Here is a 19,178-nt window from a genome sequence, read left to right as displayed (position 1 = left end):
TTTTACTTGAAAACGAACTCATCTTCTATCATAATAACTTCCAAATCAAAGAACTGATGTTTCTATCCAATTTCAAAATAAGTCTAAAATATAATAAATTTGAAATGAGTTAACCTTTAATTTACTTGACAATTATTTAAACAATTTTAAATAAATTTTTCTTATAAAATTATTAATATCAAATTTCAACAAATAAAAGGAGCCATACTCAATGTCCTTATGAGTAGAATTTACTTGATTATTTCTCTTAAAGATTCCTTCACTATGATCCCTAGCATCAATCGACATACTCACTTAAAATTTTGTCTCTTATATACTAAACTCATACAAATCTTTCAAAATCAATTTCTTTTCTCAATTCAGTAATAACAACAAGTATCTTAGATTAGCTCATAATCTAAACTTTAACTTGAAGTTTAACACTCTCGATGATCTCCATTAAATATAAGGAAGATTAGGTAGTCTGATCCAAATATGATAATTTGAATTATCAAAGATTGTAATAAGATGCAAGTCATATACTCTCATGATAAAATCTATTCGATCAATAAAAAAATTAAATATATTTACAGCATCACAGATATATTTTCTTATATATGTCGGTTTCATTCATACTCCACGTATAGCTTCAACCCTCAAATATATCATTCATATTATGAAACTCTTTCTTAGGCCATGTCTTAAACAATTTTTAAATGATAAACTCAAAATGTGTAACCAATAATTTATAACCAAATTAAAGTATTATCATGATTTGCACCCATATCAAGTTTAGAATTCTAAAATCATCTAAATAATAATCGAACAAGTATACACATCGCAACATAACCTATCAATATATCGCATTTTATTTCATAGTCAATAATTTTTGTACTTAGGTCAAACCCTACTTATCGAAATTAAAGACATAACTCGTCTAGCTCTTTGTACAAATCGTACGCTATTTATATATAAATTTTATCATAATATCTTATGGTTTGAAATCTAAATTTTAAATCTTTTCGGCTACTTCTATCGTATCCCTAGTGATCATAATCTCAAATTTTATTTCACTTATGTCACAGTCTCAAGTGATCTTAACCTAAGCTCTGATATCACTTTATCATACTCCAAACCCAACATCGAGGTCGGCCATGAGATATGCCCGTATGGATCCTAAAGCGACATCTTAGAGATCATTTAAGGTCTTAAAATCTATTATAACCTCAATATCCATAAATAATAATGATCTAATTTTATAACAAATAAGAAAACTTATACAATTATAAAATATAGCCATCCAACTGTATCAATCATGCTCTATCTATTCATTCCTTTTGACCGTGATTCCATCCATAGCCAAATACAAGTGTCCTATAACTTTGAAAAAGAAAAAGAAAGAAGGGGGTTATGAGATTTACAGTCCAGCAAAAATCTTCACACATCCATACCAATATAATAATATAATTTTAAAATAGTGATAAGCAATATCAGAGTAAAAATATAAGATATGAAGTCTTATATCCAATAACTAAAATAACTCAAATATTCATATAAACATGTATAAATCATCCATTATCAAAAGAGAAGTATATATCATGACATGCCAACAAGTGAAATTTTTTATTTAGCATTGATTTTCATATATTTTATATGTTCATCTTATCATAATTTTAGAATTTTACTAATATTTTTCTTTCTGATTTTGGACTAACCAAGATCACGTTTCAATTTATATCTAATCAAATTTCAACACGTAAGCCCTGTGGTGGCTATCCTATCCATAAACTTTTAGAGACTATCTCATGCATAAATCGATAGAGGCTATCTCAAGTATAAGTTTCGAGCTGGCTATTTCAAGTATAAGCTTCTAGAAGCTATCCTATATATAAGTTCGTGGAAACTATCCCAATCATAAGCTTCTGGGACTATTCTATATGTAAGTCCATGAAGGCTGTCCGAGATATAAGCTCTTGGAGACTATCTCATACATAAGTCCGTAAAGGCTATCTACATGACAAGATTAGTCCAAACTATTTTTTATCCATCCAATTATTATGTTAATTTTATCAAATCAATTTTAAATTGATGGTATGTTCAAGATAAGTATATCATAGCCATATAATTATATTATCAATCACTAATATATATATATATATATATATATATATATATATATATATATATATATATATATATATATATATATAATCAAGACATAATGTACTCATGTCAAAAAATCATATGAAAATGATATTGCCTCATATAAAGTCAAATCCATCAATATAAATCTATTGAAACAAAACTAACGTTATAAATCCAATGATTTAATTAGTATATAATAATATCATCATGTGTAATGATTCTTATTTACAGTAAACTCGATCACAATTATTTATTAGTCCATGTCAAATATGTCCAATCAATCAGTATAAATCCAGCTCATCTTTGATCAAATATTAACATAACAAAATAAATAAATTATTGCTAGTTTCTTAATATCAAAGCTCTAATATCTAAATTACTCTTAAATCTAATTTTTCTATCTCGTCTAATTCGAGATTAAATAAATAAATAAGAAGTTAGGATTTTACTTTGATTGAAAAACTAAAGTGTAATTGCTCAGCAATTCTTGTCTAACCAATTGCACTTCTACATTAAATTAATATCGATCATAGGAAAAGATAAGCATAATGAAGATAAGGCTGACTGTGCATCGACATTAGCCAGCATTCAGCAGTCCTAATCAATCAGAATAGAGTAATCAAGTTCTTCAAATCAATAGATGAGTGTCCAATCAAGGTTTGGATAATAAGTCAAATATTTTTGATGATGGGTCCATGGATAGCCCATGAAGATCGGATTAAATGCCATAAGATGGGTATTCGCCCATAATACTATCTTTGAACCTCTCACCAGGGGTCAACTTGGGGTCCACAAGTAGAAGTTTCTTCTAGCTTTAATAACTCACATAAAGAGAGAGAAAATTTGAGAGATAAAGAGAGAAAAAAGAAAGAGGATGACTTTCTTTCTTTTCCTCTTTTTCTTTTTCTTCTTCCAAAATAGGGGACTATCCCCTTCTTTCCTCTCTTTCTCTCTATCACACCAATGAAGAGGTTGGCGATAACCAAGGATGGTACTTAGCCGCAATATCATCAACGACGACAATCAGCCGATAAGGGGGAAAAGGAATGAAGAATGAGAAGAAAAAAAAGAACAAAGGAGGGATTCTACATTGACCAACCCCATGGTGGCGGTCCTCAACAGCAACAACCCTAGTGGCTCCGACCCTCGACAGTCAGAGCATGCCCATGTCCGACAACAGTGGCTATAACAACCGCAGTCTAGCGAGTAACTAACATTGTGTGTGTGTGGACTGTTATGACAATAAGATAAAAGGTTCCAATACTATACACTATCCTTTACATCTCCTTTCACCTATTTTCACTGGTATTGTAACTTAGGGGTCCAAAAAAATGAACCATTGCTCACAAAATCAGAAAATTAATTAAAGGTTAAAAGAGAAAACCTTGTCTATCCATGATAGGTAACACCCCTCATCTTTTGCTTGGAGGGCAAGAGACAGTATTTTTTCCAAATAGGCTTGTTTATAGATCAGATTTGGTCTTGTCCAAATGTCAAGATAATTTTCTTAAATCCAGGCTCGAACAGCCCGACTTGGCCTAATCTTCTTTGAGGTCGACTCTTGTTTAGGCTTTGAGTCGGGACTTAGACTTCATGGTCATTTTTAAATTATGTAAAACTAAAAAAATATTAAAAATAAAAAAAATTTAAAAATAGTGAATATGAATAATTAAATATTGCAAACAACATGTTTATTATATAATTAGCTGACAGATCAACAACAATTATCAATTACACTTGCAAACATATCAAACCCAAACAAATAAAACAAGCAAAATAAAAAAAAGAGTTGGGCCGAGTTTTAATCTCAAGCCTAAGCCCATCGTTTATTAGACACTAAGATAGATCTATTTTTCAGGCCTAACTTGGGCCGACCAACTAGATGGGCCTAAATCATTGACTTGAGCCTGCTCAAAATGCTTTGGATTCAAGCATCTCTGGCTGGCGATGTGGTCCATGAACCATTTTTTTTTTTTTCTTTTCTTTTCATTTCGTTTTTCTGTTTTTGTACATGAACAACGTATTTTTCCAAAGTAAGATCCGGTAGCATTCCATGATACATATTTGACAAGTGGCAGCTAGTCTTGTACCGAGCCGAAAGGTCCAGAAAGCAACTACCAAGGAGAGGTTGAAGTTTTTCCAACGACTTATGTGAAACCGCACAAAAGCCGATGAGCTACTCGGAAACTTCCGGACAGAGACCTCGCCGACTATTTCTTACCGCGTCCTATGTCGCCAACCCCTTCCCCACTTAGCCACACTGAGCTAGGCCTGCTGATGAACGACGGGAGGCGAAGAAGTTGCGAAGCTTCCGTAGTTTCCTTTCCTGAATTCACCAAGAAAAGTTATTATCAAGGTGTTTTGGACTAATTCTATGCTGCTCATCGACAAAGTGCAGCATTAATGATGCTTGCCCCCAAAAAATGGTTTTTTTACATCATACCGAGCTTAAGTCAAGCTTGAGGTTGACTTAGCTAGAAACAAGTTATAATGTCCTCTGATTTGCATGACGGAGCTGAAATTAAAAAAAAAAAGAATTTCAGAGAGGCAGGATGTCATCTACATTATTAGTACTATGATGACAGTGGAAAAAAAGTATATTTTTATGGATTTAGCTCGTTTCTTTTGATAAAATATCCATGTTGATCCACAGGTAGAACACTATGGAATCAATGCTACTATGGTACCAGGATTGGCCAAGTGACCAAGTGGAGCCTTTTTGCATGTAAAATTCCTCTTTCACTATAATTCATAAAAGAATGAGAACCACTCTACAGTATGAGAAACTCTGTTTTATGACTAGACTTGAAAGGAATGAAATTGATAGGACAATTTTCAGGGAGAATGGAAGAATCTAAATTTTACTTGATATATACATACATATATAGATAGATAGATTGAGAGGCAGAAGCTTCATTATGAGTTCAAAAGTTTGCTCGCCCATCCTCCAAGCTGTGAAACATAGAAGGAATTTAGCGACTCCCTGTGTATAAGCACATTAGCTAATATTTATTATCCATCAACATAAATCAGTCTTTCATCAAATTGGCACCTTGGGATGAGGAAGATGCCTTGAAAGCTTCTGTCAGCACATAAGGTGGAGATTGCAAAGTAGAGGCTTCCAAATAAAACAAATGGAAACAAGATTGCATATATCAAAGCATAAAAGTAGCCATTACTTGACAATTTCCCAGGAAAAAAATTTATTCAACTGGTTAATTTTGAAATAGACTACCATTGTATGGTCCTAATAATCATAACAACACAACACCGCCTCATGGCACATAGTTTCCTTCTTCTCTCCTGTTACATACTAGAATGGAATGTGCACACCAATATGTATCTATGTATACCGATCGGCAGGCTCAAAGTCCTCTTAGCTAGCCTCAAAAGTTTCATGTTCGGTTATCATCTACATCAAGGGGTCCTCTTGAATGAATTCTTCACTCTCTCTTCCCAGTTTTTAAAGCTGATGGCAACCCACAGGAAAAGCAGGAGGCAGACCCACAGGGCCAGGTCCATGGCGAGCGAAGTCCTGGGCTGCGAGGTGATGAAGGTCAACATGAGGCTGGAGTAAGCCACCACGAACGGCCACCGGACCCGGCGAGACTCCACCGGCACTCCGGTGAGCAGGTACACCGTCATGAGCATGGAGCTGCCGAAGCCCACCCAACTGGCGGTCATGAAGAGCCAGTACCGCTTCCGGTGCTTGTCGCGCATGATGGGGTCCCCCGCCACATGACCATGCTCGTCGTCCTGCCAGCAGCCACCAGGGATGTTGGTTCCCAACTGGTACGTTAACGCCGTGATCAGAGTCGCCACCACGATCAGTGTGTTGCTGTCGTTGCCCTCCCATCCCCGCCGGTGCTCCAATACTGGAGACGGAGAGAAAATCTGGCCCTCTTTTGGCTTTTGGTGCTGTTCTTCTGGTGGGGGACCGGGAATTGGAACTACGTGGTTCTGGCCCTCTTTTGGCTCTTGATGCTGTTCTTCTGGTGGGGGGCCGGGAATTGGAACGACGTGGTTTTGGGATTCAGACATGGTGGTTGGATTGCTTTCGCTGAAAATGGTATGGACTATTATGGAACTTTTTTTTTTTTTTTTTGGCTCCTGGACGTTTTAAGTCGGGACTCCAAGACTTGGGAGAAGAAGAGAAAGGCTAGAAGAAGATTGAACCCTGGAGACTGAAGTTTTGCCATCTGATCAGCTTATTAAAATATAAAGTCTTCTGTTGACTAGGAAGCTTCGGCTCTCCTCCCGCGCCGAAAGCCCTCGGAAATCTCTCGTCTTTCTCGTTTCCCCGTGAGTGGACACGCGTACATACCGAAGGGAAGATTTGTCAACATGAATTCTTGTCCTCACTCCACAGCTCGGGTCTGCTTCTTGGGGGCAGCCGTCCGCAGCAACCAGGGAAGAGTGGGTTCCTTCCGCTGGAAGGTAAAGACCGTTGATAGTCTCTGTTGTCGTTGAGATTACTTTTGAGCTAAGTATTTTATTTAAAATTTTAATAATTATGAATAAATAATATATTATTAAAAAATTGTATCTATCAGGCTGATTTCTAATATTTTAAATAGTATATGAATCTAAATTTTTTACAAAAAAATTACTATCATTTTAGTGGAACATGTGCAATTTATTTGAAAATTTTGAAAAATTATATCGTTCTATTTTCTTTTGTATTTATGTTTGTAATGCCAAGTTATTTTTTTAGCAAATGCATGCATGATTATTCAAAATCAATTTTTATCATTAAGTTAAATCTTGAATGCTCATTTAAGTGCTATAAATATACCATGTATCAACACAAAAGATATAACTGTTGAAAATAATAAAGTATTCAATAAAAGTTCTCAAATACCTTTTTATTCTTCACTTTGAGTATATGTGTGTGCCTACCTCCTTCCAACAAAATTGTATCAGGGCCTTGTTCTTTAGAGAAGATATCGTCAAAAGAAGCTACACTTTTCTTTTATTATCCACAGCTCATCAAAGATAAGTTTGACAATTGGATAATTAGAATGAAGGCTATCTTTGACTCTCGAGGAATATGAGAGATTGTTGACAAAGTTTATAACGAGCCTCAAAATAAAGCAACTTTAAATCAAGCCCAAAAGGATGTTTTGGAAAAGGCAAGAAGGAAAGATCAATATGCTTTCACAATCATCTATCAAAGCTTAGATAATGAAATGTTCAAAAAGGTGGCAAATGCAACCAACTCTAAACAAACATGAGGAACCCTCTAAAATTTTTTCAAGGGAGTAGATAAGGCGAAGAAAGTTTGCCTTCAAACTCTAAGGGTCGAGTTTGAAGGACTTCGCATGAAACAGAATTGTTGCTGCTGAAATTAGTTGGAGTTAGATGACGGACATCTGGTCCTCAAGTAGAGATGCTGGCATTGGAGTGACCTACAAAACAAGTCCCAAATTGGAGGTTATGGCTCCAACAAGGATCCTCTGACACTCAAGTCAAAAAAATAGAGAACAAGAGAGTAGCAACGGATTCTCTGAGAGGGATTTGATTGAACTCCTGGATTTTTGGGGCTTTGATTGTTTATATAGAAGGATGTCGGACAGCTGGATTGTTAGCTGTGAGATTGCACGATCATGAAATTGTCGGATCGTGGGACATGCTAAATTAGATGAGATAATTTAGCCCTTAATTACTCCCACGAGATCAGGGGAGACGGTTATACCAGATCTTATCTATTCGAGATAGATAGTTATCGCATATGTTGAAGAGATAAGTCAGCGAGTAATTCATATACAGGTTAGACCTCGGGAATGCCTCAACTCAGCATAGAGATAGACTCCTCAGCTCATACGGTGATCAGCGGTCGTGTTGATGATCCGAGAATTTGAAATATTTTGTGATATAGCACTGATCCGAGGTACTCGCGATAACCATCATAACAAGAATGAATCCATTTTGGATTATTTCTCGAGAATTCTGGTGGTGGTCAATCAAATGAAGAGGCTTGGTGAAGATGTAGAAGATATTCGTAAAGTTGAAAAGATATTTCGCTCACTTAATTCTAAGTTTGAGCATGCGGTGGTGGCTATCGAAGAGTCCAAAGATTTGGAGACCATGTTGATTGATCAATTGAATGGATCTCTTTGTGCATATGAAAAAAAAATAAACAAGATAAATATGGACTCGTAAAGCAAGTCTTGCAAGCAAAACTCTCTCTTAAAATGAATGAAGATGCTCCTGAGAGAGGTGGAAAGAATCATGGATGTGGAAGAGGTAATGGTCATGATTGTGGTCAAGGAAGAGGAGGAGATGATCAAAAATTTTCCTATATGAATGAAAATCAAAATTCCTTAAGAGAATATGATAGAGGAAGAGGAAGAAGCAATTATACAAGAAATAATGAAAAAAATGTATGACAAGTCTCATATTGCATGTTATAATTGTCGCAAGTTTGATCACTATTCTTGGGAGTGCTATAGCAAAAAGGTTGAAAAGGAGAGAAAACCTTATTGAAAATAAAGAAGAAGAGGAAGAGCTAGTCTTGTTGCTTACACTTAAAGAGCTAGTCTTGTTGCAAACAATCATATGATCGATGACAGAAGCAAATTTATGGAGCTTGATAGTAATATTGGTGGGTATGTAACTTTCATAGACTCATCCCCGGTGGAATCAAAAACAACATTATAATTTTAATTCAGTCAAGAAATAATAGTCATAAAATGTTGTCTGATGTTTATTATATTCCAAAGCTAAGAAGTAATATTTTAAGTCTGAGGCAACTTTTAGAGAAGGGTTATAAAATTTATATGAAATATCGTAATCTTTGATTGAAGGATCAGAATGCTAGTCTTATTATTAAAGCATCTATAATAAGTAATAGGATGTTCTTGTAAAATCTACAGACTGTTGAAGCCGTGTGTTTGAAAATGTGTGAAAATTTTGCCATGGCTCGACATATGCAATATAGAAATAAAAAAGTATCCAATAAAAGTTCTCAAATACCTATTCCTTCTCTTTGAGTATATATGTGCCTACCTCTTTTCAACAAAGTGGTATCATGGCCTTGCTCTTTGGAGAAGATGTCATCAAAATGAGCTATACTTTCCTTTCAATATCCATGACTCATTAAAGATAATTTTGACAATTGAACAATTAGAATGAAGACTATCCTTTTCTCTCAAAGAGTATAGAAGATTATTAACAAAGGCTATAATGAGCCTTAAGATGAAGCAACTTTAAATCAGATCCAAAAAGATGCTTTGAAAAAGGTAAGAAGCAAAGATCAATATGCTCTCACAATCATCCATCCAAACTTGGATGATGAAATATTTGAGAAGATGGTAAATGCAACCAACTCCAAATAAACTTACATGGGGAATCCTCCAAAATTCCATCAAAAGAGTAGATAAGGTGAAGAAAATTCACCTTCAAAGGAGTTTGAGAGACTTCATATGAAAAAGAATGAATCTATTTTGGATTATTTTTTGAGAGTCCTGATGGTGGTCAACTAGATGAAGAGGCTTGGTAAAGATACAAAAGATATTCGTATAGTTGAGAAGATACTTTACTCACTTAATTCTAAGTTGAGTATGTGGTGGTGTTAATCGAAAAGTCTAAAAATTTGGAGACCATATCGATTGATCAATTGAATAGATCTCTACTTACATATGAAGAAAGAATAAATAAAAATAAATATGAACCTGTGGAGCAAGTCTTGCAAGCAAAACTCTCTCTTAAAATTGAGGAAGATACTTGTGAAGCAGGTGGAAGGAGCCATGGATGCAGAAGAGGTTGTGGTCGTGGTCATGGCCAAGAAAAAGGAAGAGATAAACAAAATTCTTTCTATATGAACAGAAATCAAAATTGCTCAAGAGGATATGGTAAAGGAAGAGGAAAAAATAACCATACAAAAAATAATAAAAAAATATAAAAAGTCTCATATTAAATATTATAATTATAGCAAGTTTGGTCACTATTCTTGAAAATGCTATAGCAAAAAATTTGAAGAGGAGACAAATCTTGTTGAAAATAAAGAAGAAGAGGAGGAGCCAATTTTGTTGCTTACACTTAAAGAAAAAAATAAAAATAAAAAACATACGTGGTATACTGATAATGAAGAGAGCAATCATATGATCGATGATAGAAGTAAATTTATGAAGTTTGATGGCAACATTGTTAGGCATGTAACTTTCGAAGACTCATCCAAAGTGAAAATCAAAGTCAAAGGTATAATTTTAATTCAGTCAAGAAATGATAATCATAAAATGCTGTTTGATGTTTATTATATTCCAAAGCTGAGAAGTAATATTTGAAGTTTGGGGCAAATTCTAGAGAAGGATTACAAAGTTTATATAGAAGATTGTAATATTTGATTGAGAGATCAAAATGTTAATCTTATTACTAAAGTATCTATGACAAACAATAGGTTGTTCCTGTTAAATATATAAACTGTTGAAGCCATGTATTTGAAGATATGTATGAAAATTTCATCATGGCTATGACATATGCGATATGGCCATTTAAATTTTAGAGGATTCAAAATTTTAGGAGAGAAGAAGATGGTATTAAGTATGCCAGGATTTGATCATCTCAATTAACTATGTTAAGCATGTTTACTTGGCAAGCATTCAAAAAAGAACTTCCTAAAGCAAGCTAACTCAAGAGCCACCAAGGCATTTTAACTTGTCCATGCTGACATATGTGGCCCCATCAAACCTCCATCATTTGGTAAAAATTCCTATTTTTTGCTCTTTATTGATAATTTATAGTAGAAAGATTTGGGTTAATTTTTTAAAGAATAAATTTGAAGCTTTAAGGGCATTTAAAAGTTTTAAAGCACTTATAGAAAAGAAGAGTGGCTATGAAATCAAAGCTTTAAGGATTAATAGAGGAGATAAATTTACTTCTAAAGAATTAAAAAAATTTTTGTGAAACACATGGAATTCGTCGTCCTTTAATAATTTTCAAATCATCATAATAGAATGGAGTAGCTGAAATAAAGAATCGAACAACTTTAAATATGACTAAATGCATGTTGAAGAGTAAGAAGATACTAAAAAAATTTTGAATTGAAGTAGTTTTATGTGTGCTTTATTTTTCTAACCGCTATTCAACCAAGAGCTTGAAGAATGTGATGCCCTAAGAAGCTTGGATTGGATGCAAGCCGAGTATATCACACTTGCGTGTCGTTGGCTCCATTGCTTATGCATATATTTTTAACCAAAAAAGAGTTAAGCTTGATGATAGACGTAAGAAGTACATATTTATTGGATATAATATAAATTTTAAAGACTATAAACTGTTCAACCTAAGTAATGAAAAGTTTATAATCAGTAGAGATGTTAAGTTTGACGAAAAGGTATCATGGGATAGGAGTTCACAAGAGAAGAAATCATATGATTTTTTTTCATACTTTGAAGAAGAAGATTCAACCATTCAAGCTTTTTAAGATCTTACCACACCACCAACTTTACCAACTCCTATCTCTTACGGATCAACATCCTTACTTTCATCCATATCAAATTTAAGTGAAGGATCATAAAAATATAGAAATCTTGCTAATATTTATAATGAAACTGAAAGGTTAAATAATATTACTTTATTTTATTTTTATACGGATGTTGAACTTTTGAGTTTTAAAGAAGGTAGGGAAGAAAATAAATGGATCCAAGCTATGAATGAGGAGATACAAGCTATAGAGAAAAATGAGATATGAGAGTTGGCTAGTCTACCAAAAGGATAGAAGATAATTGGAGTCAAATGAATGTTCAAAGTCAAGAAAAATATCAAGAATAAAGTGACAAAATATAACATAGGGCTTGCAGCTAAAAGATACAAATAAAGAGAAGGCATTAACTGTAAAAAGATATTTATTCCTATTGCAAGATTAGAGATAATTAGGCTGTTTATCTCATTTATAGCTTATAATCATCAGAAAATTCATCAATTAGACATTAAGTCCATTTTTCTTAATGGCTATCTTGAAGAAGTCTATATCGAACAATCCTTAAGATATGAGGTTGAAGGGTACGAAGATAAAGTACTAAAGTTGAAGAAGGATTTGTATGGATTGAAGTATGTGCCAAGAACATAGAAGAGCTGAATTGATAAATATTTTCAATAAAATGACTTCACTAGATGTTGACATGAAAATGCACTTTATGTGAAGGAGCAAAATAGAGATCTATTATTTGTATGCATTTATATGGATGATTTTGTCTTCATCGATAATAATCCAAGCATGTTTGAATAGTTTAGGAAGGCTATGGCATAGGAATTTGAAATGATCGATATGGATCTTATGTCCCACTATTTGGAAATTGATGTAATGCAATTAGAAGAAATTTTTATCTCATAAGAAAGATGCACAAAGAAAGTACTTAAGAAGTTCAATATGCTAGATTGCAAGCCGGTTAATACTCCCATGGAGTGTGGTATAAAGTTGTCTAAGATGGATTCAAAAGAGATAGATCCTACATTGTTCAAGAGTCTTGTGGGGAGTCTAAAGTATTTGACATATACAAGACTTGATATTTTATTTGCCGTTGAGCTTGTAAGCCACTTTATGGAAAATCTTTTAATTCTCACATAAAGGCAGCAAAAGAATTCTCAGTTATTTAAAAGATTTTCTTGATTATGAGCTATTTTATTCATCTTCAAAAGATTTTAAATTAGTAGTGTAATAGTGATTTTGCTGGAGATCTTGATGATAGAAAAATCATATAAGGTCTTGATGATATGTAATTTCATAGAGTTCTAAAAAATATCTCATAGTGACACTCTCTATATATGAGTTCGAATATATTGCTGCAATATTTTGTGTTTATCATATTATTTAGCTAAGAAGACTCTTGAAAAAATATTATTTACTATAAGAGAAAGCTATAAACATTCTAATTGATTATAAGTCAGTTCAAGCTTTAGCAAAAAATCTAGTTTGTCATGATCGAAGTAAGAACATTGACACAAGATTTCATTTTATTCGAGAGTACATTACTAAAAAAAAATTAAGTTAAAATATGTAAAGTCTTTTGATCTAATTGAAGATATTTTCATAAAGCCCCTCAAATATAAGAATTTTCAGAATACATGAATGAAGCTTGGAGTAATGAAAAGGTCAAATTTAAGGGGGATATTGTTGGAAAGTAACTTAGCTATTCATTTTCTCTGTTATTATGGTTAATTTTGAGCTAAATATCTCATCAAGAACTTCAATAATTATAGACAAATAATATAGTGCTGAAAAGCTACGTCTATCTAGTTTCTAATGCTTAAAGTAGTGTATGAATCTAAATTTTTTATAGAGGGTTATGATCATTTTAGTGGAAGATATACAGTTTGAAAAATCTGAAAAATTATATTATTTTAATTTTTTTTATATTTATATTTGTAATGTTGAGTTATTTCTTTTGCAAATGCATGCATGGTCATTAAAAGTCAATTTCTATCATTAAGTTAAATCTTGAATATTGATTTGAGTGCTATAAATGTGCCATGTATCAAGGCAAAGGGTGTAAATGTTGGAAACAATAAAGTATTCAATAAAAATTCTCAAATACCTCTTTATCCTTTTCTTTTGAGTATATGTCTGCCCACCTCCTTCCAACAAAGATTTCTTATCCTAAATTCTAATTTTTTTAATAAAAAAATTCATAAGAGCAGGCAAATAGATATCTATCCGCTCAACAAAAGTGAAATAAAAGGATTGAAAAATCTAAAAGGCCATCAAAATTATTGACATCATCCATTTAATCTAGCTTAGATATGGATGGGAAGAATGGGAGCCATGCATCCATGATATTATAGTAGATCTTATTTGCTTCAAGGTCAAGCTGTCATTGACTTCGTAATGGTAACAGAAGAAATTCTAAGGTGTAAGTACCCAGTAGGTAATCTTTATCCCATCTGACTGTGAGATTGTTAAGATTATTATAGTGGTAGAAAATGAGGAAGACTTGCTTAGAGTAGCAGCTCTCTGGATACCATCTTAAGAGAATAATTTGGCTTGAACTCAAATGAGAAATAAAGCAAATAGTATGTCTAGTAGAATCATGGTATGTCACTAGATAACATCATTGATTCTATTTGACCTCCAAATTGAACTCTAAATCATCTGAGATTTGAGGCAAAAGAATAATAATGGTGGATGCATTCAATGTCAGCAGGGGCATAATCTATCTTGCATCCTGGTTCAATATTTTATATATATATATATATATATATATATATATATATATATATATATATATATATATATATATATATATATATATATATATATATATATATATATATATATATATATATATATATATATTCTAGATAAACATCTGCATCCTATTATGAGCTTGAAGTGGATGGAGTGGGTAGTTTTTCTCCATGCTTTTGTAATAAGAATTTCTATTCTAAATGCCTCTCCCCTGTAAAGCATAGCCCTTTCAGACCCACCAACCATTAGTCCCTCTATGATACTTTGCACAAGCTTCATGGAAAAACATGATTGAAGGCTCTGAGTATATCACAAATGCCATTCGAGAGGATAGTTAATTGAAACTTCTTGTGATTCTCAACCTAATCCATAACAATCATAATAGCCATTTTAGAGAATAGATAGGACGAAAATATCATTGCCATTGCCGATAAACTTGAAAATTGATTATCCAACCAATAGAAACTCTACACCATAGCCTTTAAATTGAAGAAGACTTTCTCGATGAGAAATTAAGCTCTACACCATATGCACCATATGGTGGTGCACCATGCCAATTATCTCATCTCATTTTTATGGACCTCATCTATCATGTGCTCATCTCAGATTATGCCCCCACCCCCTATACCTCATCTCAGATTGTTCCTATGGTGCACTGCTAGTATGGTGCATATGGTGTAGAGTATTTCTCATCTAGATCAAATATAGTTCATCAAAAATTATTGCCTATTCTGCATGTATCATATAGCTATGCACTCATCCAATCACAACCTCTTGTTTCTATAGTGACCATAACCAATCATGGCTATTGGTTGATGTGGGCCTCATTTGTCGAAAACACTTCTCAGTGCACCACCCTATAGAAATCAGTGGCTATAATTGACTGCATTCATAGCCACATGGTGCACACAGTATAGATAATAATTTTTTTATAGTTTATCTATCTCAATTTAAAATTATATATGGGGTTGACTAGATGTACCCATAAACAATCAGGTTGCAGAACTAGTCTCCCCATTGTCTTGTTCAAAAAAAGATCCTTCCATTTTTTGATGATAAGAAAGCTCAATCCTCTACAAAAATGATTACATAATTCTCTTTAGGTAGCAAAATTAATAAGAACTCATACATTTGTGAAAAGATGAACTAGCATGAGCACAAGCACTTACTGTAATTGATCCTATCACTGAAAGCTCCTTCTAGTTTCGTGCATCAAGTTAGATATTTTTCTGAATATAAACTAGGTCGAGATCCTGCATAATAAGCCTTTTATGTTGCAAAGGAATGCTAAGATAATAGCCTAAATCATCCACCTATCTAGCTTCGATAGTATCCAACAATACTAATATCTTCAATTCATCTGACATCTGAGGTAAAAACATTACAAAGCAATTGAATAAGTTAACTCGATGTCTGGATTGGCAACAACACTCCAAGATTACTCTTAAGGTTATGTGATCTTATACGAAACTTTGTCGATCAAAAAAATGCAGTCATCCACAAATAGTAAATGAGTAATTGAAACCCATCCTTCTCTAGGCTTATATCAACATAAATTCTCATTTGCAACCTCATTGTTGAGTTCAAGTCTCGACATTTTATTACATAAAAAAAAATAATGAGGAGACAATTTGCTTGCATTCCATGGTGGAGTTGAAAGAATATGTAGAGCTATCCGAAGTTCAGATACCAGATTGCTGGCTGCAAGGGGCTCACATCTTTTTGAGCCTTCCATCTTGTGAGCAGAGCTTCGTGCCGCTTAGATAGATATCATCTGTGCTAGACAGGAGTTGCAAATAAAGATAATTTTTATTGAGGATGATTCTGTCATAATATTTAGTTGGATTAGAGATGAGGCGAAGTAATTGGAGGCTCATCCGCTCCTCCACGATATCTGAAATTTTTTTCATCTTTCCATTACGGTGTCAGTTTGGCATGTCTTCAGGAGGTGAATAGTGGAGTAGATTGAATTGCATCCTTTGTTATTGAGCACACTAGAGACTGAATATGACATCAAGGGGATGTTTGCCTATGAACCTTGCGGGATATTTTATTTTCTGACTTCTTAGATTGTACTCACACTAGAATGGTGTGATCATCCGTGTGTATCAAAAAAAAGAACGCGTAGAGCTTCAGAAGTTCTTCTGGACCAGATGTACAATTGGATGCTATAGACTTTAATGTCATTACAACCTATGCTCATAATAATCTCCTTGCAGAATTCAATTTTCTCGTTAACGGTAGTAGTTCTTTGAGCTCCAAGATAGGTAAGGGGAGAAATATTAGTAGCTACCCTCCAACGTTTTATAAAATATCTAAAAGGAATATATTAATGGATGCCTCATCATTTAACCAATCCCCTTAGCATCATCCAGCCATGATATTATATTTTTGTGTCTCCTTATAATTATTGATTTGTGTCTGTTTTGCATTCTAAGGAGTTGTGATACAGAGTAATTTTATCTAGCAACCACTGCATATTAGCATGCAATAACCCATAGAGATCTATTTTTATCTGTTGGATCTTAAAAATTTTAGTTTTAATTTCATTAAACTTCTAAAAAATTTTGCCCCCCACATTCTTGTTTTACTTTCTAAAGGTTTGCCTAATCATATAGCTTCTTCTACAATGCATATGTTGGAGAACAAAGTTGCTTGGATTTTATAATTTAATTGTATTAAGACCGACAGTAGAAGCACTCACATAAATAATAGAGAGAATAAGAAATAAAATAATATAAAAATTTTCACGTGGTTCGGTCTCTCAAATAGACCTACATCCATGATCTCGAAAGGGATATTTTTACTAAAATAAAATTGCTATAATTTTTGAACAGACAAAATTGTAAACCCTCTTTTCCTCACAACTCTCCAAGATCTTAATTACACCCTCTTAGTTAACCTAAGACTTGACTTGTTTTGATGGTTATAAACAAGAACCAGGAGGACCTATTTATAGGAGCATCAGACTCCCCCTGTTTTAATCTCAACCTATGTGGGACTTTAAAAATCACTATGCTTGTCACAAAAATTTTTCTCTTTTTCAAAAGTCTCACATATCTCTACTTTGTCAAAGAACCGAACTCTTTTCTCAATCTTCAGAGTGTCTGTCATTCTGCTGCTTTTCATCTTCGCTGACAAGACATGTCCATCTAAGTATTAGATATTCTTTACTTTCTTCCTTCCTTGTATAAGTAAGTTTCTATCCTTGTACACTCTACACCAATTTTCAATGCCAACATACTTGTATCCATGTGAAGCAAACTTATCTAATGAAATAATATTAGCTCCACAAGTAGGCACATACCTTACATTAGGAATTATTTTGATTTTATCATTGTGGAGCTTCAGACGAACTCTTATAATGCTTTCAATCTATTACTTCAGATTGTTTCCCACATTAATGTAGCCAAAATCTCTCTCAATATGCAAAGTGTCAAATAGATTTCGATTAGTGTATATATAGATATCAGCAGCATAATCTATCATTTAGCTAGAATTACTCTCAATAACAGCTGTGTTTGAGAGGTAAAGTTCATCATCAGTATTGACCATATTTACGGAAGAATCACCTTTTGACTTATCCTTCAACTCTTTCATGCTTGTTAAGTCCTCCCTGAACTTTGGGTAGCAAACCTGGATGTGACCAAACTCTCTACAGTAATGGCACTCAACAGTGCTAAAGTCTTTTGGCTGAGATTTTGATCTTCCATCACATTGGTCACCTCTCTTCTTCCTCCCTCTCTTAGAACTCTCCACAGTTAGTACTCGACTTTCTCCAGGATAATCTTCATCTTCCATCATCCGATGATTCTCTTTCAAAATCTTCATCACCTCATTTAATTGTAGTATGCTTTTTCCTACTAGCATTGACTGCACCAGTAGTTTGTAGGATCTGGATAGTGAAGCCAACAAGAACAATGCCTGCTCTTCTTCATTAATCATCTCCCCTGTATTCAATAGTCGAGATACTAACTCATTAAATTTATTTGAATGGTCAATAACATTACCTCCTTCCTCCATCTTCAGTGAGTACAGATTTATCTTCATCATCAAGCAGTTAGTTAATGTCTTTGAGGCATACTTACTCTTCAACATGTCCCACAGCTTCTTTGGTGATGTTTCGTTCAACATCATGATTTTAATTTGTGGGGCCAGTGCCATCCGAATCTTACTAACTATCTTTTTTTGGATTTTACTTCAGTCTGAATCTTTCATCTTATTCGACTTTTCATCATGCAATGCAAAATCAAGATCCTGCTGCACGAAATAATTTTGAATTGTGTATTGCCATAAAGTAAAATCAATCATTCCATTAAACAATGAAATCTCATTCTTCAATGTAGTCATCGTATTTAATAAATCCCTAATTAAACACCTTCACTCAAATAACCAACAATAAGTACCACAAAAAAAGCCAAATATAGAAAAATTGATCTAAAAAATGAAACCAGTAATTCGAAATTAGTCAGAACCAACCTATTTTCAAAAAAAAATATTGACATGGTGTCGAGACCCACTGACATGGTGCTGACTGTTCTTCCACTTGAACTACTGATGTGGCAACTCCTGCTCCTTTTTCTTTCCTCTCTTAGATCAAAATTTCGCTCTGATATCACTTGTTGAGACCGATAATGAAAGTACTCACACAAATAATAGAGAGAATAAAAGAAGAAAAATAATACAAAAATTTTTATGTAGTTCGGTCCCTCAAACAGACCTACATCCATGATCCCGAAAGGGATATCTTTACTAAAATAAAACTGCTATAATTTTTGAATGGACAAAATTGTAAATCTTCTCTTCCTCACAATTCTCCAAGACTCCGATTATACTCTCTTAGTTAACCCCAGACTTAGCTTGTTGTGGTGGT

General features: G+C 33.6%; 1 protein-coding gene across 1 annotated transcript; it reads right to left on the bottom strand.

Moving 5' to 3' along the window:
* Window positions 1-5,235: 5,235 nt before the first annotated feature.
* On the bottom strand, window positions 5,236-6,322 carry LOC105042593 (uncharacterized). Its single transcript, XM_010919883.2, has one exon. The coding sequence runs from the start codon at window positions 6,163-6,165 to the stop codon at window positions 5,542-5,544; it is 624 nt and encodes a 207-aa protein (XP_010918185.2). The 5' UTR covers window positions 6,166-6,322; the 3' UTR covers window positions 5,236-5,541.
* Between the last annotated feature and the right edge of the window lie 12,856 nt (window positions 6,323-19,178).

Source organism: Elaeis guineensis, chromosome 4 (assembly GCF_000442705.2).
Source record: "Elaeis guineensis isolate ETL-2024a chromosome 4, EG11, whole genome shotgun sequence".
In the NCBI taxonomy this organism is placed as follows: domain Eukaryota; kingdom Viridiplantae; phylum Streptophyta; class Magnoliopsida; order Arecales; family Arecaceae; genus Elaeis; species Elaeis guineensis.
The sequence above is the reverse complement of the archived record's forward strand: the minus strand, read 5'-3'. Positions and strand labels throughout refer to the sequence as shown.

Bases quoted from the DNA above. Each gene is read 5' to 3' on its own strand.
- LOC105042593 (XM_010919883.2), bottom strand. From the start codon at position 6,165: ATGTCTGAATCCCAAAACCACGTCGTTCCAATTCCCGGCCCCCCACCA.